Source organism: Saimiri boliviensis, chromosome 2 (genome assembly GCF_048565385.1).
Source record: "Saimiri boliviensis isolate mSaiBol1 chromosome 2, mSaiBol1.pri, whole genome shotgun sequence".
Lineage (NCBI taxonomy): Eukaryota > Metazoa > Chordata > Mammalia > Primates > Cebidae > Saimiri > Saimiri boliviensis.
The window spans coordinates 152406656-152431964 of record NC_133450.1 but is presented as its reverse complement, the minus strand read 5'-3'; the positions used below and the strand labels follow the sequence as shown (position 1 = coordinate 152431964).

The 25309-nt window shown below is 37.4% G+C and overlaps 1 protein-coding gene across 5 annotated transcripts in view; it reads left to right on the top strand.

The window, feature by feature from the left end:
* The window catches only part of MAMDC2 (MAM domain containing 2), a 304045-nt gene extending 281515 nt beyond the window's left edge, over positions 1 to 22530 (top strand). For 4 of the 5 annotated variants that reach the window (XM_074394698.1, XM_074394696.1, XM_003935631.4 and 1 more), the window contains 3 exons: positions 13237 to 13496; positions 20990 to 21074; positions 21201 to 22530. In XM_074394698.1, coding sequence (XP_074250799.1) covers positions 13237 to 13496; positions 20990 to 21074; positions 21201 to 21262 — 407 coding nt within the window. In that variant the 3' untranslated portion in view covers positions 21263 to 22530. Of the gene's footprint in view, positions 1 to 13236; positions 13497 to 20989; positions 21075 to 21200 lie in introns of those variants that run through there. The other variant, XM_074394699.1, reaches the window with a different exon arrangement.
* Positions 22531 to 25309: the final 2779 nt, after the last annotated feature.

The window sequence follows — 25309 nt, the reverse complement described above, 5'->3', positions numbered from 1 at the left end:
CCTTCTGCACTACAAGCCAACCAGTCATAGTGCTTTGAATTAGATCTTTGTGTCTCTGGTCTCTTATTCTTCTGTTGCTATGTTCTGACTGTTCTGCTCAAGGTCTTGCTGTATCTAAGATTGCTTTATTTCATGGTGTTCTGTTCTTTGGCAGAGGGTAGGAGGGGAAGAGTATAAATATAAAAATTTATATTTATATTGCCTTTGGCTTTAAACTGCCTAAGAGACCATGGAAATTTCTACTTCTTTTCCTTTAGAAGTCCTCATCTCGAGTAATAAATATTGATGACATCTAATTATGTTAAAGAAAAAATTATGCAATGACACTTGTTAAAGAACAGTAATGCAGGCTTGATTCAAGACCGTTGGATAGTTACAGAGGCCACTGCAATGGGATTTTGCAGTAGGGAAGAGAGATTGGGCTCAGCTTTGAATAAAGTGCAGGCAAGTAAGGATTTGTAGTCGAATTGTTGGTTGAGGGTCAGAAGGAAAAATGACTAAGAGGTAAGGGAAGTTCTGACTAAACCAACCTAACAGAATTCTTGCTGAGGACAGGCCAAGGTGATTGGACATCACCCAGAGGATAATGGAGGCTGAAGAACCTTATATTGAGGGTGATTAGATATTGAGGGTAAGGGGTTATTATAGTATAAATGTAGTGTTGCTTAGATTAATGTCACTGAAATTTCTTTTCCATGGATGATATATTCTAAAACAATAAGAAAATTTTAACTGACTCAGCAAGTTCATAGATCATATCTTCTAGATCAGCTAAAGCAACATGCATCCAAAATATTAAAACACTGAATAAAACCCATTCAAGGGAGTATTAACTATTGTCTGCTTGGATTCTGGGATAGCAACAGGAAGCTTGCCTGTAATTAGGTATGCAACTTAAACCACAATTAAATTACATTCAAAAAGGAGATCTCCTATATCCTGTATTGCTGATTTATTGCATTTAGTCCTAACAATCTTTTCTAAGTCTCCTTCTCATATATAGGCAGTACAGCAATGCCACGATGCCAAAATGGCTGAACTTTCTATGCTATACACTAGTAAAGCAATAAACTCAAAGACCTGACCACAGTATTTTCCTCCTTGATGACTACAGGGTGTTTGTTTGGTATTAGTGTAACAGGATTCTTTTTGAATGAATGCAGTGGAACTCTCTGAATATATATTTGTATTTGTAGATTGAATTCTACCTTTTCACTTCCCATTCTTAAAGCCTGCCATCTATACTTGAAACAATACATACGGGGAGGAAAAAGAAAGGAGAGAGTCCTACAAAGCTGTTTTACAGACAACTGCATTAGCTGGTCAGTCAACATAAATCAATTAAATAAAAAGAGAAGCTCAGAAAAGGCACACTATAAATATGTCCATTTATTTTGTATCTATCACAATCAATACATCATCATATGTAGCAATTCCAAGGAAGCTATAGTTCCTGACTTACTAACTGGTGATGCAATAAACCTTTCCGAATTTTAGAGTATAGCATGGTATGGAAAGACCAAACGATGAGCTGCCTCTGCCATTTGCTGCCTGAATAACTTAAGAGAAAGCATGACTTCTCTGAGCCTCAGTTTTTCTATATGTAGAATAAAAATAGCAGTCAGTGACCTGCTGTTATGATGTGAGTGTGTCTCCTCCAAATTTCAAGTGTGGAAACTTATTGGCCAATGTAACAGGATTAAGAGATGGGACCCTTAATAGGTGATGATTAGGCAATGAGGACTCCTTCCTTGTGAATGGGATTGAGGCATTTGTAAAAGAGGTTTCAGGCAGCTTTCAAATTGCTTACCCTTATGCCTTCCACCATGTCAGGACATAGCATTCCTCCCCTCTGGAAGATGCAGCCCTTGTTAGACAAGCAAACTTGTTGGCACCTTGATCTTGGACTTACCAGCCTCCAAAACTGTGAGAAATAAATTTCTGTTCTTGATAAATTACCTAATATTAGCTATTCTGCTATAGTAGCATAACCAGACTGACATCTGCTAATCCCATAGTGTGGCTCTGATGATTAACTGAGATTATATCTGTGGAACTTAATAATATATAAGCTCTACTGAACTGAATAGTATTATTATAAGCTCCACTGAATTGAATGTTATTATTATTTTTACAATTAGTGAATCTTCTACAAATTCTGAAGTTTATGTCTGGAATATTTTCCTGGATTCATTGTTTTGTCATTTGTGCTTTTATAAAATAGAAAATTATGACATATGAGTACAAGTAAAATGAGTTAGTAAAAACCAGAAGTTTTGTTGGAACTTTAGATTACATTACATTTATCATCAGGTAATTCAAGTGTTAAGTACATGAATATTTTTCTAATTTGCTAGTAATATTCATGTATAAGAAAAATATATAACCAGCACATCAAAACCATTATTTCATAGGTTTATAGCTAGCTGTCTATATTCACGCTAATATGAAGTTTCCTATTTGAATAAATGTACTAAAAATGGAATCTACTTAAAGAGAGACATTAAATGAATAATAGCACAAATATGGATAGGCAAAAAATATCATGAAGGTGATATTTGTACGATTAAAGTTTTGGGAAACACTTGTAAAACAAGTCATTCTAGTAAAACAACAGTAAAGATTAGAAAACCAACTAAATCCACCTCCACCATTTGGCTTCTATTTAATAACATAATAACAAAGGTGTCTGTGACAGGTGGATAGTGACTTGCATCGAAGTGGGATGGACTTTGCAGGATTTGACAAATCATTTTCTGCCACCATGTACTTGAGTACCTCTATCCTGGCAGAAACAGAAAGTTTCCTGACATAGGTGCTACTTACAGTAGTCCTCTCTTCTCTGTGATCTTCCTCTCTGAGGGCAATAAACTGTGGTCTGAAAATATTAAATGCAAAATTCCAGAAATAAATAATTCAAAAGTTTTAAATTCAGTGCAGTTCTGGGTAGTATGATGAAATCTCACACTGTTTGGCCCCATCCTTCTCCATCCTACCTAGTATGTGAATCATCCATTTCACTAGCATCATCCATGCTGTCTATGCTTTCTGACCATGAGTAACTTAGTAGCCATCTCCATTATCAGATGTTCTGGTACCACACTGTTTGTGTTTGTCACCTTCATTTTACTTCACAGTGGCCCCAAAGCACAAGCATAGTGTTTCTGGCAATTCAGATATGCCAAAGAGAAACCATAATGTGCTTCTTTTAAATGAAAAGGTGAAAGTTCTTGACTTGATAAGGAAGGAAAAAACAATTGTATGCTGGGGTTGCTAAGGACTACGTTAAGAATGAAACCTTCTGTATTATTCTGTTCTCACTCTGCTAATACAGACATACCTGAGACTGGATAATTTACAAAGAAAAGTAGGTTTAGTGGACTCACAGTTTCACATGGCTGGGGAAGCCTCACAATCATGGCAGAAGATGAAGGAAGTGCAAAAGGATGTCTTACATGGTGGCAAGGCAAAAGAGCTTGTGCAGGGGAACTCCCATTATTAAACCAGCAGCTCTAGTAAGACTTATTCACTACCACTATAAAAGTAGGGGTGAACTGCCCTCGTGATTCACTTCCCTCCTCCTGGCCCCACCCTTGACACGTGGGCATTATTACAATTCAAGGTGAGATTTGGGTGGGGACACAGCCAAACCATATCATCATCTATTTGTGAAATTGTAAAGAAGGAAAAATAAATTTGTGCTAGTTTTGCTGTTGCACCTCAAACTACAAAAATTATGGCCACAGTACATAATAAGTGTTTAGTGAAGATTTTAAAAAAACATTAAATTTGTGGGTGGACGACATGAAAAGAAAACATGTTCCAATTGACAAAACGTTGCAACAGAAAGCATTGAGACTATACAAAGACTTCAGCAAGGGATCCCCTGAAAAAGTGACCCCAGGCCATTTATTGCAAGTAAGGGATGGTTACATAGATTCAGGAATAGGTTTGGACTGACAAATATAAAAAAATACTGAAGAGGTTGCATCTGCCAATGAAGAAGTTTCTGCCACCTTTCTGGCAAAGTTGAAGAAATAATTAAACAGAAAGGATGCCATCCAAAGCAAATCTTCAAGTCTTCTGGAAGAAGATAGAACCTGCATTCATAAAAGTGCAAAGGAGGCACCAAGGCATAAAGCATATAATGATAGATGAACTCTAGTATCACATGGCAATGCTTCAAGGCATATGATAAAGCCAGGCATAGTGTACAAAGCAAAGAACCCAGTACTCCTAGGAACAAAAATTATCTGCCCATGTTTTGGCAACATAATCAGAAAGCATGGGTGACAGCTATCTTGATTATGAAATGGTTCCACCAGTGTATTATCCCAGAAGTTAAAAAAAAATTACTTGGAAGATGAGTTGGAATTTAAAGTCCTGTTAATAACAGACAATGCTCCTAGCCATCCTAAATCTGTCTGCTATAAAAACAAAATGAAAATGTTCCGGTTGTGTTTTTGCCTCTGAATACAACCTCATTGCTTCAGCCTTTTACTATCATTGAGTTTGTCAAGGCAACATATACCTGCCTTGTATTTGATCACCTTTGATCAGCAATTGATGTAGACCCAATCTGGATGTAATCTGTGCTGGAAATCATTCACTATTACAGACGCAATAACATTCATCAAAGCTGCAATGGACAAATTAGAACCAGAAACTGCAAGCGCCTGCTGGAAGAACTTGAGTAAAGTTGTGAATGATTTTAAAGGCTTTCTCAGGATTGATGAAAAAGTTAGGAAAATCATTCACACAGCAAGAGAAGTTGGTGGAGGATTTGCCAACATACTCGATGAAGAAGTAGAGGAACATATTGAAGGTTTAATCATTCACACAGCAAGAGAAGTTGGTGGAGGATTTGCCAACATACTTGATGAAGAAGTAGAAGAACATATTGAAGGTTTTCAAGTGTTTCCAAATGAGGAATTGGAAGAACATGTTACCTACAGAGGAAAAGAAAGATGAAGAAGAAACTGAAGCAAACCCAGCTATGTGGGTATTACTGAAACTTGCCAAAGGGTTTCAAATTGTACAGACATCAAAGAAAAAAATTATGGAATATGATCCTAGGATGGAACGCAGCATTAAAGTCACCGGTAAGATCAAAGAACTGCAACATCTTGGCAACACTTTAATGAGTTAAAAAGAAAGAGACAATGACATTCTGTTACAATGCTCTTCCAAAAGTTTTTGGCAAAAACAAACAAGCAAACAAAAACCTTCAACTATTGATGATCTCTAGACATCAACATCATCATCTCCTGACATCTAGCCATCCATGACATCATGGCTCATTCATCCAGAATCACCCAAATCAGATACTCCTCCTTCTGATGTGTCCCTAGAAAGTCAGTAATAGCCTAACACTGCTTTACAATGCCTAAGTAATTCATCCCACTTTGTCTCATCACAAATGCATTTTATCATCTCATATAGGCACAAGAAGAGTAAGTACAGTACAGTAAGATATTTCAAGAGAGACCACATGTACATAATTCTTATTACAATATATTATTATGATAGTTTTATTAACTACTGTTATGTATCGCTTATTCTTCCTAATTTGTAAATTAAACTTTATTATAAGTATGTATGTATAGGAAAAATGCATAGTATATATACATTTTTGTGCTATCCACGATTTCAGGCATCCAGTGGGGGTTGTGGAACTTGAGACTACTGTATTTATGAGACAATAAATACAAGTCATAACAAAGTTCCCAAGGTGATATTGGCCATTATAATTTTATTAACATTTATATGATACTATGCTGTCAGAATTATTTGTAAACATTAGTTTTAATTGACCTAAAGTTTACAGGGATTTTGTAGCCAAATGATACTTGAATATATTGGCCAACAGTAACTATTCCAGGTTAGTGAGAAAATGTCTTCAACTGTAACATTTCCTGGCCACTGACTTCCCCAGTGAATAGTTAAAAGTCATTCCGTTGGTCAGGCACGATGGTTCATGCCTGTAATTCCAACACTTTGGGAGGCCGAGGCAGGCAGATCACAATGTCGGGAATTCCAGACCAGCCTGACCAACATGGTGAAACCCTGTCTCTACTAAAAATAAAAAAATTAGCCAGGCATGGTGGCACGTGTCTGTAATCCCAACTACTCAGGAGGCAGGAGGCTGAGGCAGGCGAATCGCTTGAACCCAGGAGGTGGAAGTTACAATGAGCTGAGATTGCCCCATTAACACTCCAGCTGGGCAACAGAGTGAGACTCTGTCTCCAAAAAAAAAAAAAAAAAAAGTCATTCAGTTCTCCCTCCCTGATCCTACTATTCCAGAAAAGCAGCTCTGTATCATTTTCTTAACAATTTCCAGAGAAAGAAAGAAACACCATCACTTTCTTTTGTGATACAGTTAAATATTCCAATAAATCTTCCCTATTTCTGGCAAATAAATTCTCTTCCACTATGCTACTAAGTAAAGGTAGAAGTCTTCTTCAATACCAAGAACACAAGAACTTCTTATGTGATTGAAATATTAATAATACATTAAAATATTAAATATTGAAAATTATCTATAAAATTTTGCTGTGAGACAAAAGAATATCACAACTCCGTGTTTAATATGTTAGTTCCAGTTTATTTCAAGTCCCTGTCTTTTAAGAATTTTGGTAGTTGATATTCAGACATGTAAAAACGCTGCCCAGGTAGTTTGTAACTATCTGAGGAATTAGCTCCAGATTATTAAAATCTCCTATGTCCTTCAGTCTTTCCATAACTGATTTTTTATTATGTTAGTTTCGGATGTTGCCAGATTCTACTTACACAGAGAAGGCTTCTGTGACAAGCTTTTTAAAAAATTGGTGGTAAAATGCATATAACATAAAATGTACTACTTTAACCATTTTTAAGTGTATGATTTGGTGACACTGAGTCTATTCACACTGTTGTGCAACCATCACCACCATCCGTCTCCAGAGCTTTTTTTCATTTCCCAAAACTGAAACTCCGTACACATTAAACAATAACTCCTCAATTATGACAGCCTTTTAAAAGAGAAATTTTAGAGTGACAACTTCTGCAGTTGTTCTTCAAAAATATTGGTATCTTTTTCCCTGATTTTTAAGACTCCTTTTCCAGCTGACAAATGCAGCTAGCTGTTCATTCCACACAGCCTCTCCACACAGGCCACTCAGGCGCCTTCCCTACCCTCCAAGAGAGCCACAAGACTGGAAGAACAGCTGCTTCACAGTCCAGAATTATGGATGTGGTGTGTGTCTGTGTGTCTTAAACACATCACAGTTGCTGTGCAAAGAACAGATGGGACCCTGAACTCCCGATAGATCCATTGGAACCCCCGTTTTGAATGCTAAACAATGACCCACAGAGAGAACATAACTTATTTTTTCCAGTTAGTAATCCCATTCACAGACTGGAATCCTTCAAGTGCAAGAACACGTGAGCCAGTCTGAAGCTTCAACACTGGGGTTTCTTGGCTCCCGTCCAGAGCTTTTGTTTGCTGAGGCAGACAGTGCTTGAAGCTGTAATGTGGCACAACCTGTCAACATGCAGGGATTTTCTCTGCTTTCCAAACACATGTGAGACAGAGTGGCTTTCTGTGAAGTTCTGATCTTTACTGGGGAATGCAAGTGTAATATAGAAATCAAGAAGAAAAGTATTTGTCATCAAAAGGAATAATGGGTTTGTACATCAGAAAGGCATATTCTGGTTCATTGATAAGTTTGTTAAAATGATGTTTAGGTAAGATGTTTGTCTAGAATGCTCTACGTAGGTATTGCCTTATGTATTATGCATACAGTATTCCACCCTTATCCACAGGTTCACTCTCCAACTGAGGGTTTCAGTTACTCTCAGTCAATGGCAGTCTGAAAATATTAAATGGTAAATCCCAGAACTAGACAATTCATAAGTTTTAAATTGTGCACAATTCAGAGTATTGTTAAAATTTTTCTATTTTATTATGAGTTGCTAATCTTTTAGTGCATCTAATTTATAACAAAATTTATCACAGGTATATGCGTATAGGAAAAAAAGTAGTCTATATAGGGTTTGGTATTATCTGTGGGTTCAGGCTCGACTGGGGGTCTTGGAGCATATACACTAAGGACCAGGGAGGACTATTTTCTGTGCTTAGAATATAATTTATATCCTAAAGGATATTTACAAGGAATTATTCAAGGAAAGTAGTGGGCACTTATATTCCCCTTGATGTCACTCCTCTCTTCCAAAACCAGCACAATTATACAACAAGCAACATAGGAGACTTCCTTTCATATTTTATGGTACTAAATATGAAGGTTTCTGGAACTGGAAACCTTAGTGAATAGTTTCAGCCTGATACCTGAGACCCACAGGTGCCTAAACTGAAAGCATAGTAGACTTCAGGAGTCACCTGTGGAGGTGTGTGTGGTCCCAAAAACAGATGGTTAGAGGAGGCTGTGCAAGCTATCTCGGAGTTAGAGTCCCAACTTGTTGGCAAGAACTGGGCAACCAGACTAGTACTTCACCCTCTGAAACTAAATGAATTAGTGCATTGCACCAATGAAAGAAAGAAGTCAATCAAATGATCCTGGGGATAATGAGTTTTCCTCTCTTCCAGGACCTCAGAATAATCCTGGTCTAGATTTGTTGCGTTATCAGTAGGAATGCACAACCATCATCACTAAACAAAAGACAAGTCTTGGGTCATCTCTCTCATGATGAGTTCCTTGCTTCCCCTCCATTTTGAAAAGACTTTATGTTTCAGGGACCTAATAATCTACTTTCCAATTTCCTAGTGACAGCATCTTTCAGAGAAGCTTTTTTCCCCGTATTGAGAATTTCATCTACAGCCAGGGTCCTTTACCTAGGATTCAAATGGGCCTTTTCAGAGCTCCAAAGCAGGTGCAAACATTTTTTTCTTGTTGTCTTAAAAATTACTTTTGGGAGAAAATGTTTTTTAGTTAAAAGTATTAGGATATTGTTTCCATCTACCATGCTACTAACTTATGTGTAGGATAGATGAGGTTCCTTTGTGCATAGTTAGGTGATATACCATGGTCATTTTCATGCCTGTCTTTCCATGGAATTAAAGTAAACACATCCTTCTGTTAGGATTATGTATATCTGTGTTATTTACATTGACCTAACTTAAGTTAGAAAATGTTAAAGAAAAGATGTAAAATAAAGGTTCCTTTCATCACTGAAAGTGCAAAACCCCCTGTGCTTCTTGTATACCAATGTTGTTGCCAGTGAAAGAATGAAGGTAATGACCTCAAAGCATTATCTTAAGTGTTCGTTAAAAAAAATACTTCAGGTGGTATAGAACTCGTTTGAAAAGATTTGCTTTGATAAGACTTTAATTTTACCAAAACTCCAAAACTTGGGTTTGCTCTAGTTTGCCTTAGAGCATCTTAGTCAAGTGCATATCTCATTGCCAAGAACTTCACACATTTGGAGTGACTTTGATAGAGCCCTACAAATGGTCACATTGGTTTGTGCTTAGAGCTGTGGGGGAAAAATGCATTCATTCATCCATTCAACAGATATTAACGGGCATCTACTATGTTCCAAGCAATGTTCTAAGACCTGGGAACGTGGCAGTGAACTAAACAAGAAAAAAAAAATCTGCCTTTGTGGATTCTAGAGGAGAGAGACAGGCAAACATAAAAAAAGAAAGAAAAAAAAGAAAATTATACAGTATGTTAAGCGGGAATTAACTCTGGAAAACTTATTACATTGTAGGAAAGGAAGAGGGATTGCAATTTGGAATAGTATAGTCAGAATAGGTCTAATAGAAAAGGTAATATCTGAGCAAAGACTTAAAGGAGGTAAGAGAGTAAGACCTGAGATTATCCGGAGGAAGAGCCAGGTTTAGCACATGCAAAGGCCTTGAGGTAGCAGCATACCCGCCATATTCCAAGAGTAATGCAAAGGCCAGTATGGCCAAGCAGCACAGTGAGTGAGGAGAAACGCAGTAGAAATGAGAGAGATAAGAGAATAGGTGGAAGATTGTATAGGGTCCTAAGTCAATTGTAAGGAATTCAGCTTTTGCTCTGAAATGCTGAGCCAATGAAAAGTTTTAAATAAATGGTACAATTTTGGTTTTGCTTTAGACGGAGCACTATGAATACAGTGTTGAGACTGCAGGAGACAGGAGTAGAGTAGACAGAGTAGTTGGGAAGCTGTTGCATTAATCCAAGCGAGAAATGATAGCAGCTTGGACCAGAGTGATAGCAGTGGAGGCGGTAAGAAAAGAAGTGACTGGATTATGAATATATTTTAAAGGTACAGCCAATGGGAATTCCTGATAGCCTTGATGTGGAGAATGAGAGAAAGAGAGTAGTGGCATGTGACTCACAGGTTTGGGTGTCAGAGACTGGACATTGAGTCTACTTCAGGCTGTTAGGAGTTGAGTTTTGAATATGTTCAGTGTGAGATGGCTATTAGGTTGAACAAATCTAGATTTCAGCAAAAAGGTTGAAAATTTAAATTTGAGATGTAACAACATATTTGATATTTAAAGCCCTGAAACAAGATAAGATCATCAAGGAAGTGAGAATAGTGAAGTAAAAACTGGACCTTGGGGCACTCCAGGATCAAGAGGTCAGGAAAGAAAGAGTGGAATTGGCAAAAAAAAAAAAAAAAAAAGAAAGAAAGAAAGAAAGAAAGAAAGAAAGAAATGTGAACCGGAAAGGAATGACCAGTGAAGGAGAAGAAAAATCTGAGAATTCAGTACCTTGCAAGTAAAGGTAAGAAAGTAATTCTACTTTCTGAAGTAAGAAGTAAACTATCACGTCCGATGTTACTGATAGTACAAAAGTAACAAAGACTGAAAGCTAACCACTAGATTTTGTAATGAGGATGTCATCAGGGAGCATTCCAGAACATTTATAGCATTTTTGCTAATATTTTTAAGCATATCATGGGAAAGTTGGCAGCTACGCCATTTCCCTTTAGCATCCATCTGGATGAAATTACTGCCAATGAGATGAAAAGTTGAAAATGACTGGATGTGAAATGTAACATACCAGATCAAGACACTCTCACAATTTCAGCTTCTTATTTAAACCAGTTATCCTTCTAATTAAAATTTACTTTTGAACAGGGCTGAAATGTATGTAGTCTTTAGAGTACCCTCAAGGAGGTTTTTGATTTCCACTTGTTCACTGCATTCAGAAATCCCTAGCTAGTGGAGCCTTTCGTGACACCATGCCTTGATAGCAGGCAACCTGAGGTGCCAGACACAGAACTCTGATTCTGCTTCTTGGGGGCAGCATCATTCCTTAGATGTGACTGTTTGATGGAGGCCATATCCTGTGAATCAGCCCAGTTTTGCAGGGTAAAAACTTTACAGAGTAAAACACTGGGGGAAGGGGTTGCACTGTGCACACAGTTTATTAAGACCAACGATGCTTTCTCCCACTGTTTTAATAAGTCCATAGAACTTCTCAGATTTGTGTTTATAGAAATAAGAAAAGGAGAAAGCCCTCTCAGGCACGTAGAGGGGACTTCCAACCAATTCTTGTTGGGATATCTTGATCACCATATTTTGGGGAATGCTTAGAGTTCATTGATTAAACTTCAAACTATAAAGAAACCATTTCATTTGCATGTATTATTTGGGATCTCTTTATTTTTCCCCTTGATTTGGTCACAAATTTCATCATGAAATAATGAGACATATGATACTTTGTAAAGATTACTTTTTACATCATATATGTAAAAAATAAATCAAAATTGGTAAATGTTGGTGTTTGCTTGGGCTGTCATAACAAAATATCATAGGCTAGGTGGTTTAAACAACAGAAATTTACCTCTCACAGTTTTGGAGGCTGGAAAGCCCAACATCAAGGTGCCAGCTGTTTCAGTTCCTTACAAGGGCTCTTTTCCTACGTTGCAGACAGGCAGCATCCTGCTTCGTGCTCACATGGCCTTTCCTCGGTGTGTGCACCTGAAGAGAGAAAAAACAAGCTCCCTGGGGTCTCTTCTTATGGGGCAGTACTGTCATCAGGAGGGCTTCAGCCTCATGACCTCATCTAGCCCTTATTATCTCCCCCGTGCCCCATCTTCAATTACTGTCACACTAGGGTTAGGGCTTCAACATATGAATTTGGGGAGACACATAGAAACATTCCTAACACAAATACAACACCAAACAAAGCAACAAAGTTGCGTGCAAACTTTGTGTATTTTTGAAATAGAAGAGGTCTAAACTTTTCATCAAGTGATCAAAGGTTAAGAACTACTGACTCAGTAGTTCTTTGGAATAATGTTCAGGGCCTTTGGAATAATGGGCCTCAGATGCACAGAATTATATTACCAGTGAATTACTCTAGAAAAGAACTCTCATATTACTATTCACATGCAGTTTTGCTTCAGTGACATGTTAGTGATTGTTTAACACCAACTGGCTCTCTTTGGGAAGGAGGTGCTGACTTGTATACATATCCAGTTTCGGTGGTGTAAATAGTCCCATCATGGCACATTTCCAGCTACCAATGTGAAGTCACTTGGAGTTGGGAGAGGATGCATACAATGGACTCTTGGAAGGCTGTGGAAGCTGGCTGCAGCATGCCACTGTCTTACCTACATGCCGACTAATCCTGTTTCTGCATGAAACCAACAAATTAAAAAATAGCAATAAAATTAGAAAAGAAAATTGGAAAGGCAATTTTAAAATGTTACAGAATATGTTTTCAAGACTGAAAAAAAGCAACACAAAAAACTTTAGGAATTGAGCAGGACAGAAAAATAATGGAATATGTATGACATGTGAGCAGACATCATATTATTCTCACAATTCTGTAGCACAGGTCTTAACCCTTATCTTAAAATGATGAATGTAAATTCAGAGATTATTCATTAGACCAGAATCACATAGACAACAAATAGAGTGAAGACTTGAACCCAGGTCTACCTGACTACAAAATCCACTCTCTCTCTCATTCCAAACCAACATCTGGAAGCTTTAGAATATTGTCCATGAATGAGTAATATAAATTCTGATGTGTTAATCACTGTATCAGTGGCGTAATACTAGCATATGAATTACCTCTTGTATATTAAACTGAATTATAAATGATTAAAATATTTTTCTGGTTTCACTTTTGTAGTTTATTCTCTTTAGATAATATGTATTCAAAATTATAAAACCCTTTATCAGTACTTCTAGTCAGGTCATCTTGACTTGAAATTTTGAAAGAACATTATGGAAGGAGAAAATGTAATTTGTGTCCTTTTTGATGATACCTGCTTTTGATTCTCATCAAGGCTACTACATGTACATTGAGGCCTCCCACATGGTGTATGGACAAAAAGCACGCCTTTTGTCCAGGCCTCTACGAGGAGTCTCCGGAAAACATTGCTTGACCTTTTTCTACCACATGTATGGAGGCGGGACTGGACTGCTGAGTGTTTATCTGAAAAAGGAGGAAGACAGTGAAGAGTCCCTCTTATGGAGAAGAAGAGGTGAACAGAGCATTTCCTGGCTACGAGCACTGATTGAATACAGCTGTGAGAGGCAACACCAGGTAAGCCAAGAGCAGTAAGAACCAAGCAATGGAAAACATGTGTAGGAGCTTCTGATGTTCCTTCTTATTTTCACTACCAGAATATTTTGTTCTTTTTCAGGGTCATAGATAAAGGCAGGATTGAGAGAGAGTAACATAATTAGTTTATACCTTGATTCCATCTAAGCAGTGACAAGGAGAGAAAGCTTTGGAAATTTATGCATGAAGTGATTTTTTTGCAGTTCTATGATAAAAGTATATCTATTTTTGTCTTGATACATTATGGGTGTCAAGTATATTTCTATGCATCCTGAAAATCTCCAAACGAAGTCTTCTTTTCTTCTAAATATGGTATTACCTAATTAGTTGCAGCTACATCTTTTACTCATCATTATCCACATACATGTAAGAGCTTTTGCCTTAAGCCTCTGTTTAACAGTGAGTATGGTCTAGAGCAAGTAGTTTTTTGTTTTGTTTTTTTAATGCCTCTGCCTCAATCACTGTATTGTTGCAAAAGAAACTGAGAGACTTGATCTTAAGTCCTGGGTCTCCTCTCATGTGCTATGAAAGATCTCCATCCTAGATGTTCTCTATCGTAAAGGAATTTGGGGAGCAATAGGAAACATTCTTCTAAATTCTAGTAGGTAGGGGCTGAGCAGCCAGTCTAGCCTGGAGAACCACACCTGCCTTCTAATAGCCACACATTTTACCTGCCTGTCACGAGCCAAAGCTCCAGAAAGCTGTAGGAGATAATCTTCAGATTTCTGACTGTTATTAAAATTGCTCTGTAGAATTCTCAAGTGTGACCTCCATCTAAAGGCACATCTTCCCACTCATCCTTACTTCCAGCTGATAAACCTCCTGGACCAGCACTCAGGTTTTAACCACTGGCTGCCTGGTCTAAACCCAGATATTCCTGGTAAGAGATATCCAAATTCAGGGCTTTATTTTGTACCAATCTATGACCAAAAATAATTTTCTACAGATAAAAATGGGAAGGAATTGCAGTAGCTCAGATGGCCAAGTTGCGGTGCAGTCAGGGGAGTTACATTGTTAAAGAGCAAATGACAGGGAAGATGAGCCATTATCTGGGAAAGGCCCATTATCCCAGCATGGATAAACTGTCTAGACGTTTGGCAAAGAATAACAGGTAGCTTCAGGAATAATTTTATAGTGATTTAATGTCTGTTCACAAGAAGATAGGTGATGACTCAGGAACTTGCTAATATAATTGATCATTATCCAGAGATAATAGATTAATTTTGTTAGGCTATTAGGGTATTCCTACTCTATTCAAATGGTTCTCAAAGTGTGATCCAGGTACCAGTACAAGCAATACCTGAAATGCAAATTCACTGAAAATGCAGATTCTCAGGCCCCACTTTAAAAACAATGAATCAGAAACAGGATTTGGGGGCCCCAGAAATTTGCTTATAAGCCCTCCAGGTGAATCTGATGCATGCTAAAGATAGAGAATCTCTATGCTAGACTAAATGAATCTAAATCTTTGGGGGTGGCACCTGAGCATTGATTTTTTTTTTTTTTTTAATTTAACTCTCAAGTGATCCTGATGCACAAGTGCTCTAAGATTTGAGTTCTGGGAACAGGGAACTTCTCAGTATCTAAGCCTTGGGGATCAGACACATGGCCTTGCACATAACAGACTTACTGCGTAGATGGATATTTGAAATGGTTTTGAGTACAGAGTAGTGTGACATCTGAAATGGCATCTAGGGATCTTCAAATGGTACAGAACAGCCTTGGAGACTTCCAGCTCACAGTCTGGGAAGAAGACTCCAGAATGCTACCCCTTGGCTTAGAATGGAACAGATAACAATCTCATTTGCGTTAGTTATTCCCTCAGGAATTCAAATGATGGCAGGACGACCAGCCTGAACTAGTTGCTCCAAAACATCCTAGTGTCTAATAAAACACAGACGCACTCACATGCAAATAGATCAGCCATCTGCTCCATGCCAGGCACTTTTCAGTGCTAAAAGCTGTACGTAAGTTTTTTCAACTGATCTTATTTCCCCATTTTACAGGTGGGAAAAAGTAAATATTTGGCTGTTAAGTGGCTGAATGAGAAGTAGATATGCATGGTTCCAAAGTTTGTATCCCTAAGCCACTGTTTTACACTGCTTCCCACCACAGAAGTTCCAGAATAATCCTCATTGACCTGATGGTCACAAGCACTGCATTATTTTAAAGACATCTTTTACTGTCTGTGAGAGTTTATACCTTCTCAAAAAGGGATAATAATTCCTAGTCAGCTATGCTGACGTTGCCAGAGTTAGAGAGTCAAAGGAGATTATGTATGTGAAAGAGTTTTTATAAACTTTAAAGTACCAAAATAAAAAAAAGATATTATCACTGTTCTAACAACATATTCTCACCTAAGTCTCCCCAGTCACTAATTCACATCACCATGGCAGAATTGATATTCTCAATAGCTACATCAGGCATCCAGACTGAGATCCTGTTGTTTGAGACCAAAATATCTCATCTTAATAAATATGTATTATTCACTTGCTATCCTAGGTGCTGAAGGTACTGCAATGAATATAATATATAAAGTTCTTACTTGTTTGGAGTTTACACTGTAGTGGGGAGGAAGTAGAAAATGCAAGCCAAAGCTGGGCACAGTAGCTCATATCTGGAATCCCAGCACTTTGGGAGGCTGAGGTGGGAGGATTGCCTAAGGCCAGGAGTTTGAGATCAGCGTGGCAACATATTGAGACCCTGTCTCTAAAACAAAAACCAAACCAAAACAAACAAACACACACATATATATATATATATGTGCTGTTTGTGTGTGTATTTGTGTATATACACACACAATGTAACATCAGATGATGATAAGTGCTATGAAGAAATCAAGCGGAGCTCGTGGACGTAGAGAGTAGAATGATGGTTACTGGAGGCTGCGAGAAGTGGGAGGAGGGAATGGACAGGAGGAATACGTTTTTGAGATTTGTTGAACAGAGGATGACTGTGGTCAATAATGTATATTTCAAAATAACTAAAAGTAAATTTCACATCTTACCACAAAAAATTATAAATAAGTGAGGTGATGGATATGTTAATTAGCTTGATTTAATAATTCACATATTGTTTATATACATATATATAAAATAAACATCACGTTGTACCCCATAAAGGTATAAAATTGTGATTTATCAATTAAAAATAATATTGATTTAAGAAGAAGAGGAGGAAAAAGAAGTAGTCAAGCTGATCAGGTGGTGAGGTCAAAGAAGTATCGGGATAATCATGAAAAGCCTTAGAGGCTGTGGTGAAGAGTTTGAAATTTATTCCAAAAGCAATAAGAAACCATCGTACAGCTTTAAGGAAATATGATCTGATTTTGAAATGATCACTCCAGGTACTGTGTGGAAAGGATACTGTAACAAGACAAGGAGACTTTGAGGGCTGCTGCAGTCGTTCTGGCAAAAGGAGTGGTGGCTTAGGCTACGTAGTGAGGTGAGAAGATGTCATCAGAAGCCCACGGGACTTCTTATGTATAGGATGTAGAGTCTGAGGGAAAGGGAAACATCAAGATGACTGCAAAGCTTTCAGCCCAAGCAGTTGCTAAAATGAATTGAGATATCATTTATTGAGATGAGGAAGACTTGAGGCAGAGCAGACCTGAAGTGAGGGCAGTGTGTGCAGAAAGGAAATTAATAGACTTCTGGGGGCGGGGGACATGTTAACTTTTTATGTCTATTAGAAATCCAAATGGCTGTACGTAAATAATAGGATAAGAGATGAGTTCAGAGAAGAGAACAGAGTTAGGGAAATAAATGTGTACAGCATCAATGGGGGCAGGCAGGTGGAGGTGGTATTTACAGTGTGGTAAATACCACATTTGAGATTGATCCTACGGGGAGAATATGTGGGTGGCCTCCTAAAGGCATTCCACTCATTAGATCATCACTGTGGGAAAAAGAAATGCATCAAATGGCAAATTTTTAATCATGCTTCTTCCTAAAAGATGTATTAGTGCTAAGCAGAAACTGACTGACTATTGATCAAAAGCACAAAATCATTCTATTTTCTTTGCATTCCCTGATTATCCTCCTCTCCTGCTTTCAGGACTTTTCTTTTGGTTTCTCAGATTTTGATGCCATTGAAATAAAGTGTTATACAAATTCCCAGCTCACTGAAATATTTACATCAGTTATATTATTAATTATACTGCATAACATTTACTAGGGATTTCTATGCACTGCATACTCAGCTAAGACTCAGGTTAGCTGGGTGCGGTGACTCATACCTATAATCCCAGCACTTTGGGAGGCTGTAGCCAGGGAGATCTCTTGAGCCCAAGAGTTCCAGACCAGCCTGGGCAACATGGCAAAACCTTGTCTCCTCTAAAAATACAAAAATTACCCTGGCATGGTGGTGCATGCCTGTAGTCCTAACTACTAGGGAGCGTGAGGCAGGAGGATCACTTGAGCCTAAGAAGCAGAGGTTGCAGTGAGCTGAGATCATACCACTGCACTCCAGCCTGAGAGTAAGACTCTGTCTCAAAACAAAACAAAACGATTCAGGTCTCCAAATTTTCTTGTTGATGACGTCCATCGTAATTTTTTCCTGGTGCCCCAAGACCAAAAGAAATATCAAACAGTTTCATATATTAAGTATTTGAATTCAAACAACTTAAGTATTTATGTTCTAACAACTTAGTAGCCATTTGAAAAAAATACTTAAAAGAAAAAATAATTTCTCTAATTCTTAACCAAAATTATTTACTAATAGAATATGTATACCTGTTGGACACAAACTTCCCAATTCTTGGAATCAGATTGGATACATTATCCTTATTTTATGTTCTGCACTGATTTCTATACAATACTTGCTTTTAATTGCAGCAGCTACCAAAACTTCAGCTCTATGAAGATATGTTACCAAAAGGAATATAGGTCAATCCAGTGTTAAAACTTTGAATGACCTTGAGCTAGCAGTTCACATGGTATCTGCTATATATTGAATATTGCTGTATTTCTCTTACAACTCCAAACTATCCACAGCACCCTGTGAATGTACTTGGACACCCTGGAGCACCTCAGCACACACTTTGTGAATCAAAGACATATACTATCTTATTTAATCCTATATTTGTTATGTTTATTAACTAAATAAACAAATATTTGTTCAATAGCTAGTAGATTTGGATAGATTTGGTTAATCTTAAAGTGCAAAGATAAGTCGGCTTAATCCTATTGTCAATGTAGAAAAAGAAGAGATACTACTATATATTTAGAATATAAGCAGAAAATCATAGTGCTATAAAAGGGTCATAGTTGCAGTGAACTGAGATCACGCCACTGCACTCCAGCCTGGGCGACAGAGCAAGACTCCATCTCAAAAAACAAAAAAAAAAAAAAAGAAAAGAAAAAAAGAAAATTCAGAGGAGAAAATTGTATGAAATCAAGTGTTTGGCCAAATCATAGACTATTTAGAATATAATTCCTTCAAGTACTTTGTTTATTACTCTTTTCATTGCAGACTTGAAGGCCAAAAACACATATTTTATTGTTGTTCAGAAAACCAAAATCCTTATTATCTGCACTCAGGTGTCCTCCTGTCTAGATGTGTTAGGATATGTTTTCCCTCTTCTTGCCATTTATTTGGACTCTTATTTAGGGTTGTGTATTAATCAGAGTTCTCCAGAGAAACAGAACCAATAGAGGAAAGAGAGACAGAAAGACAGACAGAAGGTGAGAGAGAGAGAGATGTGAAAGGGGATGTATTATGGAAATTGGCTCATATTATTATAAGGCTCAGGGGTCCCATGATATGCCATATGTAAGCTGGAGAACAGGAAAGCTGGTACCATAGCTCAGTCCAAGTCCCAAGACCTGAGAGCTAGAGGAGCCGATGGTATAACTATTAGCCTGCAGCCAAAGAACTGAGAACCTAGGGTGCCACTGGTATAATTCCAGAAGTCTGAAGACTGAAGAACCTAGAGTTCTGATGTCCAAGGACAGAAAAAGACGGGTTTCCTAGTTCAAGAAGAGAGCACAAACTTGCTTCTCCTCTGCCTTTTTGTTCTGTGTCCTCAACCAATTTGATGGTGCCCACACACATTGGGTGAGGGCAGATCTTCCTTTCTTAGTCCACCAATTCAAATGCCAATCTCTTTCAAAAACACCCTCACATATATAACAACAATAATGCTTTACCAGCAATGTGGGTATCCCTTAACCCAGTCAAGTTGACACCTAAAATCCACCATCACAAGTTGGATCCTTAGAATTTTTATTAACAGTATTTTGCCACCAGCCTGTCATTAAAGTTTCTTTGAAACATGAATTTCAAAATACCTTTATGGGCCGGGCGCGGTGGCTCAAGCCTGTAATCCCAGCACTTTGGGAGGCCGAGGCGGGTGGATCACGAGGTCAACAGATTGAGACCCTCCTGGTCAACATGGTGAAACCCTGTCTCTACTAAAAATACAAAAAATTAGCTGGGCATGGTGGCGCATGCCTGTAATCCCAGCTACTCAGGAGGCTGAGGCAGGAGAATTGCCTGAACCCAGGAGGCGGAGGTTGCGGTGAGCCGAGATCGTGCCATTGCACTCCAGCCTGGGTAACAAGAGTGAAACTCCGTCTCAAAAAAAAAAAAAAAAAAAAAAAAAAACACCTTTAATAATTATTCAATTCATGTTCTTTGATTTAATTTTAGGGAAGGTTTAAATAAAATTTGCTTAAGGGCTTTAATTTAAATTATAAACTAGTCCAATGAAGACTCGTTTGCTTATAAAATGAATAGAGCAAATGTGTCTTCTGAACAACTTTCATTACCCATGGGTCTCACTGGACTATTCAGTAATTTATTAACCATTGTTGGGACAGCCTTAGAGCTGGTTAAGTAATCTATTTTTCCTACAACCACAATATCTGATCGGTTATTTTCTTCTCAGAATCTAAAGTTATAAAACTGATTCTTTCTTCTGCCTGAACTATGTCTTTGGTGTTATGGTATTTAACATAAGTGAACCATTGTCTTTGGTAAACTTCATTATTATGCTTTTCTGTTCATACATGTGTATCATCAGTCATACTGAATTTTTCCACCTAATAGCAGTATCCAAGGTAGATCTGTGGAGTGCTAAAGGAAGTTTAAGTTTCTGATCCCTTCCCTTTCATAGACCCTGTGAGTGCTGGGGGAGGCTGGGAGCACAGTGTTCCAGTTGGGGAAAGGAAACCAGGTTACTACCAGGAAGCATTTCAAGACAAGCATTTCTGGGAAATTACCTAAAGAGACCTCAGAAGACAAGGACCTCAATCTTCAAGACTTCAGTAATTTATCGTGTTTCTTTACATTCCAAGTAAATATTCTCTTTAATACCTAGATTTGAATTTGTAAGTTGCTATTCTTTTCTTTAAAGGGATCCTCAAGAATAATCTGATTTTTCATACCCACAAAGCCTGGATCTGCCCTGACCGGCACCGTATTATTAGGATGATTATATTTCTAAATGCAAACAAACATCATTATTCTTTCAGATAATTTTTGAAGCCATTCGAGGAGTATCAATAAGAAGTGATATTGCCATTGATGATGTTAAATTTCAGGCAGGACCCTGTGGAGGTAATATTTTTTCCCAATTATATGATCTTGACTGAAAATGAAATACTGTCTCAAACTACAAGAATACAAATTAAATATTTTTCTATAATAAAAATACTGTTATTTTATATTTGTATTTCCTGACAGAAATGGAAGATACAACTCAATCATCAGGATATTCTGAGGACTTAAATGAAATTGAGTATTAAAAAATGATCTGGATTGGATTAACTAGATGAAAACCATACCTCTCTTCAATCAAAATGAAAACAAAGCAAATGAATACTGGATAGTCTTAACCATTTTATAAGTTATAAAATGACTTTAGAGCACCCTCCTTCATTACTTTTGCAAAAAAAAAAAAAAAATACTGACTCAGGGCTTTTTTTTTTTTTTCCTTTTTGCATATGACAACTGTTGCTAGAAATACAGGCTACTGGTTTTGCAAAGATCATCTTAATTTTGGTACCAGTTAAAAACACAAATGTACTATATTGTAGTCATTTTAAAGTAAACAGAGGGCACAATCAAAATGAGATGTGCTCATTTAAATCTGCATTCAGTGAATGTATTCGGAGAAGAATAGGTCTTGCAGGTTTCCTTTTGAGTTTTAAGTATCATAAATATTTTTAAAGAAAATAATATGGGGTGTCAGTAATATCTGCAGAATGAATGCAGTCTTTCATGCTAATGAGTTAGTCTGGAAAAAATAAAGTGTTATTTTCTATGTTTTATTCATAGAAATGGAGTATTTTTAATATTTTCACCGTATGTGATAAAGGATCTTTCATGACTGTCCCAGGGAAAGTCAGTATTAATTAATGCTGTATTACAAGGCAATGCTACCTTCTTTATTTCCCCCTTTGAACCACCTTCGAAGTCAATATGAGCACGTGGGTAGAAATTGAGCTTTTTGTACAGCAAGCTTAAAATGTTTATGTACATACCCAGCAATTTGTATAATTATGTTAAACAATTTTACTGATTTTTATAACAAATGTTTTAGTAAGATTTTGAATAATATGAATTCAGGCAGATATACTAAACTGCTTTTTATTTACTTGTTTAGAAAATTGTATATGTCGGCCGGGCGCGGTGGCTCAAGCCTGTAATCCCAGCACTTTGGGAGGCTGAGGCGGGTGGATCACGAGGTCGAGAGATCGAGACCATCCTGGTCAACATGGTGAAACCCCGTCTCTACTAAAAATACAAAAAACTAGCTGGGCGTGGTGGCGCGTGCCTGTAATCCCAGCTACTTAGGAGGCTGAGGCAGGAGAATTGCCTGAGCCCAGGAGGCGGAGGTTGCGGTGAGCCGAGATCGCGCCATTGCACTCCAGCCTGGGTAACAAGAGCGAAACTCCGTCTCAAAAAAAAAAAAAAAAAAAAAAAAAAAAGAAAGAAAATTGTATATGTGTGTGTAAACTAACAACTGTTATGAAATTATGAAATTACCTAATAAAAATAATTTGAAAATCTTTTCACTAGCAATTAACTCATTTCTACATTTCTTGTCTTATATCAAAATATCTCCACTACATAACTGCAGATTCTAATTTGAATCTCTACTCTGCTACAACAAAATGCTTAAGCTTTTTTAGTGACATAACATGCCATATATGTTAATACAATAATTATTTTTCTTTTTTCTCTTAATTTTCCCTTACCTCTTTCTTCCCCACTGATACAATAATTTTTACAGCATGCTTTATTTCACATAAACAATCTCAAGTTTTTACCTCATTAGAATGTAGACTCTGTATCCTAACATAGAGCACAAGATTTCTTGCTGTTTTGTTTACTTTTGTATTCTCAGTACCCAGAAAATGTCTGGTATAGCAAGTGCTCAACAAAAAATAATTGAATGAATGAATGCCTTTCAACTTCTGTGAGATGGAAATATTTTAGCTCTTTCAAAGAAAAGGAGACAGAGTGTCAAAAGAGTGAAGAAATTATTCAAGATTCTGTATCTGTTAAATGGAGGAATTTCAAACTCTGGTCTCTCTGACCCAAAGGGTCAACTATATTGTACAGCCAAAAGTCCATGGTTTTCTTGAAGTTGGGAAGGTTTCCCACTTAAGAGCGTCCAAATTCATAAATTAATCTGTTAAGAGCGTTGTCTTTCTGAATGCAAAGAAAACAAATTCTCAACTACGCAAACATCCCAAGGTTTATGGAGAAAAGAAAATAAAATTTTATAAATAAAACAAAATTTTGCAAATCAAATTATTTCTATTTACGATTAATTGCCTATAGTGGAGGAAATCCCCAAACAGAGCTGAAACACTGGGAAAGGAAGATTTCAAGATGTTGAACTATTCAGCCATGCGCTAGGTTAAGCATCATACATAATTCCTCCAAAGCATCATTCCTGTCTGGAGCTACGGTTATATTTGCTGAATTAAGGAGTATAGTTGTATCTTCAAGACTCAACAAAGTATCTGGTACCTAGTAAGAAGGTTATAATATGTGGTGAGTGAATAAAGTCATTCACCAGCCTCCCTGCTGGTGACATAAATCCATAGTAATAATCACAGCTATCATTTGTTGAATACTATTTTCAGATATTGTTTAAAGAGCTTTACATGAGTTGACTTATTTAATCTGACAACAGCCCCCATGAGGTATATCCTAGTAATATTTTCATTTTATAAATAGAGAAACTAAATCTGTCGAAAGTCAGAAGCTAGTGTAGGTGGCCTGGGTTTGAACCTAAGTCTGTTTCGCTAACACACGTGTTCCTTTATTTATTTATTTTTTAATTATACTTTAAGTTCTGGGGTCCATGTGCAGATTGTGCAGGTTCGTTACACAGGTATATGCGTGCCATTGTGGTTTGCTGCATCCATTCCCCCATCATCTACATTAGGTATTTCTCCTAATGCTATCCCTCTCCAATCCCCCCACCCCCTGCTATCCCTCCCCTAGCTCTCCTACCGGCTGAGAGACCCTGGTGTATGATGTTCCCCTCCCTGTGTCCTTGTGTTCTCATTGTTCAACATTCATTTATGAGTGAGAACATGCAGTGTTTGGTTTTCTGTTGTGTCCGTTTGCTGAGAATGATGATTTCCAGCTTCATCCATGTCCCTGCAAAGGACATGAACTCATCCTTTCATATGGCTGCATAGTATTCCATGGTGTATACGTGCCACATTTTATTTATCCCGTCTATCATTTATGGCCATTTGATGGCCATTTGGGTTGATTCTGAATCTTTGCTATTGTAAACAGTGCCACAGTAAATATATGTGTGCATGTATCTTTGTAATAGATTTATAATCCTTTGGGTGTATACCCAGTAATGGGATAACTGGGTCAAATTTCTATTTCTAGATCCTTGAGGAATCACCACACTGTCTTCCACAATGGGTGAACTAATTTACACTCCCACCAACAGTGTAAAAGCATTCCTATTTTTCTACATCCTCTCTAGCATCTGTTGTCTCATGATTTTTTTAATGATCGTCATTCTAACTGGCATGAGATGGTATGTCAATGTGGTTTTGATTTGCATTTCTCTAATGACCAGTGATGACGAGCATTTTTCATATGTTTGTTGGCTGCATATATGTCTTCTTTTGAAAAGTGTCTGTTCATATCTTTTGCTCACTTTTTGATGGGTTGTTTTTTTCTTGTAAATGTCTTTAAGTTCTTTGTATATTCTGGTTATTAGCCCTTTGTCAGATGGGTAGATTGCAAAAAAAATTTTCCCATTCTGTTGGTTGCCAGTTCACTCTAATGATGTTTCTTTTGCTGTGTAGAAGCTCTTAGGTTTAAGTAGATCCCATTTGTCTATTTTGGCTTTTATTGCCATTGCTTTTGGTGTTTTAGTCATGAAGTCCTTGCCTATGCCTGTGTCCTGAACGGTATTGCCTAGGTTTTCATGGTGTTAGGTCTTATGTTTAAATCTTTAATCTATCTGGAGTTCATTTTTGTATAAGGTGTAAGGAAGGGATCAAGTTTTAGCTTTCTGCATATGGCTAGCCAGTTTTCCCAACACCATTTATTAAACAGTGGATCCTTTCCCTATTGCTTGTTTTTGTCAGGTTTGTCAAAGATCAGATGATTGTAGATGTGTGGCATTATTTCTAAGGCCTCTGTTCTGTTCAATTGGTCTATATCTCTGTTTTGGTACTAGTACCAAGCTGATTTATTTATTTCCAGTTCTGATTAAATCACACAAGGAAACATGTCCCTGGCATGAGACCAAGAAGTCATAGAGTCCAGGTCTTAGCTTGTACTTATTGATTACTATAGCC